This window comes from Lithohypha guttulata (genome assembly GCF_036872675.1).
Source record: "Lithohypha guttulata strain CCFEE 5908 chromosome Unknown scaffold_1, whole genome shotgun sequence".
Taxonomy (NCBI): domain Eukaryota; kingdom Fungi; phylum Ascomycota; class Eurotiomycetes; order Chaetothyriales; family Trichomeriaceae; genus Lithohypha; species Lithohypha guttulata.
In genome coordinates, this window is record NW_027042750.1 from 1,292,099 (window position 1) to 1,303,281 (window position 11,183).

At 48.4% G+C, this 11,183-nt stretch overlaps 2 protein-coding genes across 2 annotated transcripts; both read right to left on the reverse strand.

The window, feature by feature from the left end:
- Positions 1-2,738: 2,738 nt before the first annotated feature.
- POT1 (3-ketoacyl-CoA thiolase with broad chain length specificity) lies at positions 2,739-4,078 on the reverse strand (the record flags this gene model as incomplete). Its single annotated transcript, XM_064894857.1, has 2 exons — positions 2,739-4,021; positions 4,069-4,078. The coding sequence occupies 2 exons, from the start codon at positions 4,076-4,078 to the stop codon at positions 2,739-2,741; spliced, it is 1,293 nt and encodes a 430-aa protein (XP_064757544.1).
- A 2,688-nt stretch (positions 4,079-6,766) lies between these two features.
- On the reverse strand, positions 6,767-8,436 carry LTR64_000473 (uncharacterized protein; the record flags this gene model as incomplete). The annotated part of the gene is made up of 2 exons (XM_064894858.1): positions 6,767-8,078; positions 8,126-8,436. 2 exons carry the CDS (start codon positions 8,434-8,436, stop codon positions 6,767-6,769), a joined length of 1,623 nt encoding a protein of 540 aa, XP_064757545.1.
- Between the last annotated feature and the right edge of the window lie 2,747 nt (positions 8,437-11,183).

Genomic DNA, 11,183 nt, shown 5'->3' on the forward strand with positions numbered 1-11,183 from the left:
CTCAGTGGCGGACGCTATCAATCGTCTTCTGATGAAGCAGGATGAGGATCGTTGTCACTAGTGTGCAATTGATGATTCTGGTACGGGAACATGTGTATAGCTGGTCAGTTGTTACTCCGAAGAATAAGTGACCCAGCTGAAAACCTGTCATACGACGAATTATTTGGAAGCCTTGACCTCAAAAATCGACGAGAGCTCGCCACTGAATTCAGGTCAGTCACTGCAGGGGACACACTTTACAAATTCGAGGACGTATCGAGACCTACCGAACTGTCAGGCCACTTATCCTTTGATGACAGGGATGCCACGCGAGCGCCACTAAATCCCATGTGGTTCTCTTGGCGCTAGCTAAGCTTACTAGTGTCAAGTCGTCAATCGGAGCTCGCATGCTAGTCAATTTGGATATCTTGCCAATCTCATCCAGTATCGCGTTCAAATAGGTCGACGGAGATACAGAATGAGCCATGATAGCCAAGTCCAAAGCGTGGACAATGCCACTTTCGCCCAATGGGACATTGACCGCATTCTTCGGAACGATGTGACATACTGTTCCGCCGGATTTTCCTTTTCTTGATGCAGCGAAGAAACTCGGAATTTTACAACCAGTCACACCTAGCTTTTTGCCCGACTCATTGATGCGGAAGCCACGTGCGCAGTCAGCAAAGCATGTGGCTAGGATGATGATGTTGGCATTTGCGCAGGGTAGATTCCTGACACAAACATGTATACCTAGTTCTGTTACCGGCTTGATACACATTCAAGCTGGCTGTAACCTGAAAGCAAAGGTTGATGAACAACGTGGCATCTGTGCTGTGCCTCACTAATAGTCGACCTCGGCATTCTGACGGAGGCCAGTCCTCCTCGTACTAGTCAAAAGGCTGTGTGGTAATCGAACCAGTAACGACATACAGTTGACATCCTGACCAGGATGACTGGATCAACCACGTGGAAAAAGGCTTCTTCTCACTGAGCTCTTTTCGCACATGGATAGGTCATTCAGTGCGACTTCATGCGGCTAGTACTCATGGCTTTCACAGTAGAAAATGTGGCGAACTTACTGGAAAGCTAATTCTTTGCCAAATAATAGCGAAGAGTCGTGCGTTGCACACGGCTCACAAGCGCTTCTTGGCCACCGAAACCAGTCCGTCTCGTCACTCTATGGGAAGTTGACTGCCAGAAATTCATGTCCGAAAGGCCTCGGCAAGGTGGAGCTGCTATAGGATCTGTAAACACTTTCGCATGAGTGCTAGCGAATTTGAATGTTGTGAAAGACCTGAGCTCGACTCGGTGGAGCCAGGCTGGTCTTCTTTCGTGGAGTCACCCTGCATACGACGTCCTAATCTGGCCTAGCAGATCTGCATGAATCGGATTGCGGGAACTCGGTTCTTCAGGTCTACGCTACCATAGCCGAGCATTTTTGGAATCAGGCCATCGATTGGAGCACAAACTACAAATGCTCGATTAGCTCTACAGATTGAACAACTCAAGAAGAGCTGACTTCATCTGGCACGTCACCGCTCGCCATAGGACGACGATGCTGTGAACAGCGATTGGTCGGTTGGGCTGTAGCATATTAAGTTGAAAAGCATTCACAGTAGATTTACTTTGCGATAAATATCTAGAAACCTCACCTACATCTTTCGACTTATACATGCCCTAAAATCACGATTCTGGCTTAGTGGACACCGTAGTTCGTTCCCACGAGATGCAGAGATTAGAAAAGCAAATGGTCGGGGTTTCAGTGCTGTTCAACAAACGAGGCTGATTGTGCTGACTCGGTGATGAGAGCTAAAGGGCCGGTGAAAGTACAAAACGTGACTTGTAAGCCTCGCGCGCTATACAGGCGAAGCGAGGTGTTGAGACGGGTTTCTTCAGGTAGGGAAACTGAACGCGAGAATTAGCGCCCGCTTATGGACTTGTCTGCGCCACAATGGGAGAATCCTAATCGAGAGGTGGTGTGATCTGCTCAATTCGGAATTTGGTAAGACACAAAGCATGACAACCTTGAATCTTCAGTTGTCAAAGGTGCGCAACGACAATTCCGTTGCTATTGCAAGGAAACATGATATTGGCGTAAGGGACAAAATGGTAGAGCTGAAGGCTCGATCACCAGGTACGAGCATTGCAGACCACTGGTTGAATGCCTGAGGCATCAACTCACCAAGAAGTGTTTCCAAACCAAGAAGAACTTTTTTGCTAAAGAGTCAATGTCTCCGTCAATTTCAAAAGTTTCTTACAATACCTGATATTCATCGTTACTTGCATACAAGAAGCGCTGCTTGCAGAGGCAACCTTCTTAGGATGTGCCGCGCAGTAACGAGGAGCTTGCAAACCTGTCAAGTGCATGAGAGAATAAAGGATGTTGTGTCCCTCACAATTGTGATTCTAGGTTGGCATTTCTTGGATGTGAGAGAGCTATGAGCTCGTCAAGTTCATCTCAGTACCACTAGCGGCAATTTCGAAAGCCAGCCTCTGTTGAACTGACTTGCAAAGGGGCTTGGAGTTTTGAACTTGTTTGACCCGAGCTTGCTAGAATCAAGACCGTTTTGCATAACGGACGGAAGGATACGTGTATTTCATGTGAAATGTCGAGCGAACCAAGTATCTGCCTTGCAAATGGTGACGCTCACCAATGAGCACGCGCAAAATGCTGTAATGGCGAACGACAATGCCGATATGGCCAACTATCTATCTTGACAAAAGACTCAATTCAAGAAACCATACGCCGTTATACGCAATTATTCCGCAACCCATACAGCAGCCATTCCCATACCAGTACCCACGCACATACTCGACACACCAACTTTCTGCCCTGTCCTTCTCAACTCGGTCAGAAGTGTGCTAACTTGTCTTGCACCAGTGCAGCCCAGTGGGTGTCCAAAAGCGATTGCACCACCCTTGGGATTGACTTTGCTCTCATCAAGGCCCAATTCTTTGATGCACCAGACGCATTGACTAGCAAAAGCCTCGTTAATTTCAAAGATGTCGACATCGTCCTTGGAAATTCCTGCCTTTTCGAGCGCAACTGGTATAGCTTTCCATGGACCAATACCCATGAGTAGTGGTGGCACACCGACGACTGAAGCATTGACATACTTGCCCAGGATTGGCTGGCCGAGTCTTTCGGCTGTGCTTCGCTTCATGAGTAGTACTGCTGCGGCGCCGTCCGAGACCTGTGAAGCATTTCCGGCGTGAATGGTTCCATCCTTGGCGAATGCAGCCCTGATCTTTGATAACGACTCAGCAGTGATACCTGTCCGCACACCATCGTCCTTGGTTACTGTGACTGTCTTTTCTTCCTCAGTCTTGGGGTCTGTATACTTGACTGTCACAGGCATAATCTCCTCGTCAAATAGTCCTTGCTCTTGTGCCTTGATTGCTTTCTGGAACGAGCTCGCTGCGAATGCATCTTGATCTTTCCTGGTGACTTTCTTGTCCTTGGCCATCTGTTCCGAGAGTACACCCATAGGAACCTTGCAGTTCGCAGCCTGCATGTGGTTCTCAAGCAGTTCCGAGAACTCTGTAACTGCGCCTGGACCGTATTGTGTTGACATCGATTCGACGCCGGAACCGACACCGATCTCGATCATACCGCTCTTGATCGCGTTTGAGATATCCACGCAGGCTTGTAGGCCAGACGAGCATTGACGGTTCAGACTCTTGACTGCGGTAGAATCAGGGAAGCCTGCTGCGAGAGCTGCTGCGCGAAACTCGGTTGCGCCACCACCTGGAGCAAGGACACAGCCAGTAGCGATATCCTCCACTAAAGATGGATCTATCTTCGATCTGGACAGGAGGTTCTTAAACGTGTATAGAAGCAGGTCGGCACCCATTGTATCCTTCAGAGGACCTTTTCCTCCCTTCGTGAAGGGCGTTCGGATGGCGCAGGTAACGACCACATCGTCGGGGGACTTCTTGAGGATCGCATCTTTTCCAAGACCGCTGGATGGAAGTGCAGGCTGGTTGTCTGAGGCGAGATGACCAGAGACCTGGCTGAGTCTCTCCCGCGCTTTGTCTGGTGCTGTGGTATTGTTAGTTGCAAATTGCGAGTCGATCCGAGGGCTTTACCTTGTGTCATGGTTGCGTATAGAGAGTCTCCTGGCCTGAGTGTCTTTCTTGCGAGAGATGAGTAGCTAGATTTCACGGCCTTCAATCAATGTTTATGATCTATGCGTGATTCCAAGACTTTTTCGAGCACGCGCGCGTTCGTCTTTCAACTGTCGAACATGTGCTTCGTCCTTATATCGGTGCCGAGGCATTGACGTCATTCACTGACCATATGGCCAGAAGTCATGCATGGGAATAAAGCTGATGTTCTAGTCGTTACTGTTGGCTAGGTATCAAGCACGGATCACGAGTATGAGAGACATGAGGGTCAAAGGACCATGCCATCTCATGTACTCTGCATGATTCTCTGGTCAGTCTTCATCGTAGACCCGAACCAATAGCTCTTCAAGGAAAAAGATTTAGGGTAGACGAGGTCTTTTGCAAGAACAACATGTGTATTCTATGTCTGTATGTTCTCAAGCATTGAACCTCGTGCTTTTCTCAGAAACAACTCAGGTTTTCGCTCAAAACCACAATACAAACAATGAACAGCCTCTCGTTTTTTCTTCAAAAACAATTCAGAATGTCGCCTGAAAGCAAGATATAAGCAAACACAATCACGATTCCGCTCAATCGTGCCACACTGTCGCTTCGAACAAATATAGAAAGCGCAATCGTATTACCTCAAAGCAGCAGGTGTAGGCCCCTTTGCAGAAAATGCAAGTAGGGCAACACTGTTGCTGCACAAGAAAAGGAAGAAAAGAGAATAACAGAAGCGAATATAGTCGAGCAGTCACACCGCTCGACAAGATCACTTGAGAACAAAAACACTAAAGCAAGGTAGAGATATACTCCACACATCGTCAGGGTTTCGAGCTTCAGCTGCCTCGCACGGCAGCATGCGCCCAAAGACATCCTGCGAGATGCTCATCTTGAGTGCGCCAAATACTGATGGACGTTGCATGACACCAGGCTCGAAGCCAGAGTCCGTGCGGTAGCGCTGCTTCAGCGCATCAGAGTATTGCGATATTGAGTGCGCTAGATTAAATCGCTTCTGAGCGATTCGAGAATCTCTTGCACAACAGTATGTCACGATATCGTCCTTGCAGTCATTCCAGTGCTGGAGTACTCCCCAAGGTCTTTCTCGTTTTTGACTGCTTGAGAGATGCGACAGATTCTTGCCGTTTACAGATCAACACATTGGTTGGTGATGACCAGGACAAATTCCTGGTAGGTCTTCACCTGATTAAGAGCAGCACCTTTGGCAGTCTGTAGACTAGAGGTGGTGTGACCGCATTGTGTAGCTGCTTCGTAAGAACTGGTGACCCATTACTTGACTTCAACGAGTGACGAGAAATCTTTCAGCTTAAGGCTACTGACTGTGCCAAATTTGGCGTATGTGCCAGCATTCTCCGTCACCCTTACAGCCGCCTCTTCCCAAAGATCAGGAAGCGTGAGTCGAACCTCATCGAAAACTGCATGCTACAGTCGAGTACATTGCATATCAGACGGTGGAAAACACTGTGGACGTTTCAAGGCTCGATGCGTGAATTGACTGTCCTTCTCAACATAGGGTGATCTGGTGGTTGATTAGCAGGCTGTTCATTTTAGAAAACATTGATGTCTGAACAGAACGATGGTATCGCTGTTTCTTGTAGAGCCGGGAGCTGGCGCCCTCCGGCAGAGATTGAAGTACATATAGCACGAACGCGATGTTGTAGGTGTGTTATCACATCTTGTATTGATCACTGAAATCAGTCCTACGATGCCTTAACGCGCTCTGACTGCCACGGTCACGTCAAGTTCGAGTACTAAAAACTGATACCCGATGATCTTCTCCTGCTCCATTTTCGCATGTCTTGTGCCCTAACTACCCACGCAAACAACCAGGAGCACTTTTGGTTCTTGTACGACCGTGCTCCGCACGATTGAATAGCAGGATTGCCTTCGTCGCCGCATGTTTGTGCACTGGAATTGTCCAACGAAGTCATGTTCATTCACATGGTCGATCATTTAGTTTCCGATCACTCTCCGATGAAAGCGTCGTACTTACAGCTCCCGCCACGTGAAGGCAGATCGACATAGGGAGCCTGCGCAGTGCTCTGGCGTCCCATAAACTTGAGACAAGCAGATGCTTGTGCATGATAGACTGTGCTACCAGGCAAGAAACTGCGCACTTCTTCGAAGACAACTTTCGTCAGCGAAGAAGGACCGGGGCTTCGCGCCACCAGTAGTGCCATGCATCACTATTCCCGATGCTGACAAGATTTTCCATGTTCAAAAGACTGTACCATCGAGAAGTAGACCACTGATTCCTAGTTGGAATCTGTAGTACGAAGAATTCTCAGGTTCGTGTCTTGGCAATGAGATGTCGCCTATAGAAGTCCGATAAGAGAAGTGGCCTCTGACTCTGCAATCGAGATGACTTGAGGATGCACACTTGATCGCGATTTCTGGGCCATATACTCATTCCAGCATCTCGACGAGATGCAAATGGACGGCAGACAAAAGAAAAAGCACTACTCTTAGTGCATAAATCAAAAGCAAGGTGTTGCCACTGGCAGCACAAAGATAACAGCAGAAGTTAAAAAGCAGGGGCGCTGCCACTGGCGGCACAATGACCACATAGGGGCTGGATGCACCCCAAATCGACAAAGACAACGCGGACGACAAGAACTTACCAACATTCGCAGAGCGACGGCATCACCACGATGCAAGCTTACCATCTCCTCTGCCTACTCGAGTGCAGGCCCTGGCAGATTGAATCTTGCAAATCGTCCAGATCTTCATCGTATTCGTCGTAATACAGATCCTCGTCGAGCTCGGACCTATCGGGCTCGTCTGGATAATAGTGCTGCGCTTGAGTCGTCGAGAGATGAGCAGTTGTCGGCATTCTAACGCCACTTTCGAAGATGCTCTCTTGATTGGAACGACTGACGAGAGAGCTTGGAAGCGAATCAGGATGTATGCCAGAATCACTGTCATACCTACTATCCTGTACCTGTGCATCCTCGTGCTCATCAGATGAGACGTGCACTTCGGTGGGAGTCTTTTGAAATACACCTGGCACCTCGCTCGATTGCTTTGATTGTGCGCTCTCAGGGCTGGTTGAGGAAGCATCAGAGTCGTCGTTCACGGTGGCGGTGACCTCCCCGTGCATCTGCATTTCGTCACCGTCTCCAACGTGGCTGTTTTGAGCTCGGTGTCTTCGATGTCCACGCTTTTTGTCAAGCATGGAGGAGATACTAGGCGGCGTCCAATTGAAAACCTCGGGCCAATCATGGCGATAGTCTTCTTCCAGGTCACTTAACTCCGTGCGTCTGGTCGTCCATACATCCGTGTTCTCCGGATGGTCATACCAAGCTCCCACATTGTGATCTTGGATGGGGTGATGAGACGCAAGGTCGAATTTGCCTTTGCAAATGCGGCACCAAAGACTCTTTCTCAACCTTACAGGACTGACTAAGTAAGACCACACTTCCCAGAGCACGCCGCATGTCCATGTTGGATGCTCCTGACCACAATACGTGATATCGCAGACGAACCCGGAGTTGGGAAAGCACTTCTTACGTGTGAATCCTCTTCTGTGCTCACTGATTTCGAGTATTCCTCTTCGTTGGCTTCTCTCTCTTAGTTTTTCAAGCTCAGAGCGGTAAGCATATGCCTTTGCAAGGGTGTGCTCATAATGTTCGAGGTCGCTATATTGTGCTCTTTGAGCCTTGACGGCTTCTTCGAGAGCTGCAATCTCTTTCTCGAGCTTGTCCTTTTGTATCCGCCATTTGCCCTTAGGGAAGAAGGACCAGCATTCTGCAAGTGCTCTGGGCTCTATGTCGGCTAGATCAGATAATATATCTCTGTCCTGCGTTTGCTCGTTGGACTGGTCGCTTTCAATATCCGGTTGTTCAGTAACGGGGTGCTCGGTGAACCACGGCTTTGCGTTAGCAATGGCGATGCACATCGCCTGACGCTCTTTATACTCCGCTATCATAGCCACATATCGCTGATATGCGCTCTCTGCGTCTGCAACCACTCTGCGCGTGGCCCGGAAGTGATCAGTGTGAACAGCAGATTGTGCTACACGCATTCCTTCGAGATAGCGTTTGAGACGTCGATATTATGCGCAAATTTCTTCGCCTCCATCTCCATATCACCATCCTCATCTCCTAAGGACTCCTTGCCATCTATTATGGCTTGGGGATACATCAGAGAGGGATTGTCGATATAACCATCACATACTGCATCTCTCTTGAAGTTCGGCTTCGAGCTGGGCTGCTGCACGGTGGAAAGGGAAGGCTGGGGTTGACCTGCTGCCGAATGGACAGGTTCTGGGTTCCTTATCTCCGATCGCCACTGCTCATCTGAAGGATACTGCTGCTGCTGATAAGACATTGGGAAAGGCGGCTGCTGGTGTTGCGAGATGTATTGGCCATGCTGGAAAGTCATGTGCTGAGGTAATATCTGGAAGAACTGACCAGGGAGCACATTCACTGTGTGCATTAATTGTGGAAATATTGGTTGGGTTTGCGCAGGTTGATTGAACACAGGTCCCATCTGTGGGCCTGGCACGAGTTGCTGCATGAATGGCGCTTGAAGCGATTGTAGAAATTGCTGTTCACGTTGTACAAAGCAAGCGGAACAGCGATCTGATGAGGGGATTTTGAATCTATTGCAGTATGGGCAATTATCCATGATTTATTTGTTTCTTTTCTGATATGACATTGGTGACGAAAGAAGCCAATGAAGAAGTTTTGCATATTGGAGGAAGTGTGCGTCACGTGGTGTCTAGGATATTTGAAGGTTTCACTCTGGAGTGACAGCACTTTGTATGCAGTGGATCTTCCTGCTCTATGCAGTGCTGATTGAACACAACTCTCCGAGAATGTAGACCGACTTATTTCCCTGGAGTCATAGTCGAGCCAATATCCTCTGCCAACTCATAAAATTTTGGATATGTAACCGTCTTACGTGGGTGTCGCAGGATCGCCTGTCAAATCAAAAACATCGGCACCAGATCAAACCATGTGCGCGCAAGACTCTCGAACGTCTGCCATGCACGGGGGCTCACACATACCATATCAAACTGCTGGAAACTGCCTAACAACCTCTGGTCATAGCCTGACAGCAGTCATGGTCTCTGTTGTCAGTTTAGTGCTGGCATGCGTGTGCGCACCATGAGATAACCGAGTGAATATTACTCATTTCTTTCTCTCACAGCTTTTGTCATCCTTGCTGTCTGTACTCGCCCCTACATACGTGGATGAGGTCCCTTCTCCTTGGCCATGTTGCTTGGATCGTTGTATCCAAAGATGTGGAAGGCTTGCAACTCATACCTGCTACAGATTTCCTTTTCGAGAGGCTCTCATTCGTCTTTGATCCATTGTTGACATGGTGTCGTGTACCTGTGTGGAACGACGGTCATCAAGGCCGACCGATAGAGCACCGAAGCCATGACTAACAAGACCGTTGAGGATCACTGATCCGCGTATTGAGTCTTTGAACAACTCACAGCGCTCCGGTAGAGGCTCTGCATCGTCAGACGCCATGAAGAAGCTCTATATTGCTGACCATATTGTGATACGAACGCTCGATTATTGGTTCACTATCCTTGGCCGTGGTAGTCGCGAAACGTCCTCCGCGTTAGCAGCAGTGGTTCATTGTTGCGAGTCCACGTGATGTTACTGCCCTGAATTTGTATTCGAAATGCTTTTAGAGCTCTATCTCGGTAATCGGTGTGCTCCAGGGACTAGTGCTGCCATGTCTAGGATAGTGTTACATTTGTAAAATCGGTCTCATTTATTGCCTCGCGAACCCGTTTACTAGAGGATATGTCCACAATGTATAGCTTGTGATAGGTGAGTAGTAGATGGCTAGATCCTCCAGGATCGGGGCAGAAACATGACCTCATGCTTCAAGTTGCCAACAATCCGGGTAGTCTTTTAAGCGGACCAGAGCCAATTGCAGTAAGTTGCTCGTCAATGGCCACTCGATACGAAAGCCGAAGGCCAAGCCGGCTCCAAACGGCGTACTCGGCTTGCTCGGCTATATCGAACGATTGATATAGATACTAATCTATCAGATTTTGCCCCCAACAACGTGTCATAAATGACAAGGAGTGTCTAGGTCAGATGGCCGGTGAGCATAAATGATGTCCATGTCTTACTCTGTTTCTAATCGTACTTAGAGTTGGTTATGGCGCCAGGTTAAGGTATCAACCTTGATTTCTATTGTTTCCTGGTCACGAAAGTGGCGTGGGTTCGAGTCCCACTCTGATCAGCTTCTTTTTGCACTTTGTTCGAGCAAAAATGGTTCAGAAATGGTTGAGAAATTTCGAATTGAGGTGGCAGGGTGGCGGAAAGAAGCATGTCGGAACCGAAGTCGAGGCATGTCACGTGCCAACCACATTTGGTTTTTTCACCGCACAGTAGAGGTGCTCAGCGGAGCTACATGTATCGGACACAGTACTATAGCCGAAGCCTACCGCAGTAAACGCTCTACTGGACTTTTGAGATTACGGTCTGTGCAACTCGAAAGCTCTTCTTATGACAAAAGACAGCTCTATCTGGAGCGCACGTGAATCTTTTCCAGATTGAACGCTGCTCAGTTAATACGTTGTGTTTCAGCCAATACTTCAATTGATACGATGAACAGCTTGAACACGTCTGACAGCACTCCTAGGGGTTTGCGGGACGACACATCACCTTGCACTGCGGATGATCATCGTTTTCATCTAGCGCAGGTGATATCCGCTCGAGCAATCACCATAGTAAAACTACTCGCTGAAAGAAATCTGCCAATGAAATTCGGGGTTAGGGGGACTGTACAGCATAAGGTTGGCACGGTGTTTTGAATGCGATTTCGAAGCTATTGCACTTATCGGACATTGATGAGAAGGACTTGAGAGTCGTGTTCGTCGCTAGAGTCCACGAAACCATGGTCAGTATAGACCGACCATCGTAAAAAACGTTCTTCGTGGGTTTGACTATTTAGCTCTTCGTCACCTGCCCTTGCCTGCCCTTAAGTCACAATCACCACAAATTCTGGATTTCTTTACCTCGTTGGTTGTTCTCAGTCGATTCAATGAGCAGCCAATAATTAATTTTGTACACTCTGCACCACGCAGTCAAGTGTGATTGTGT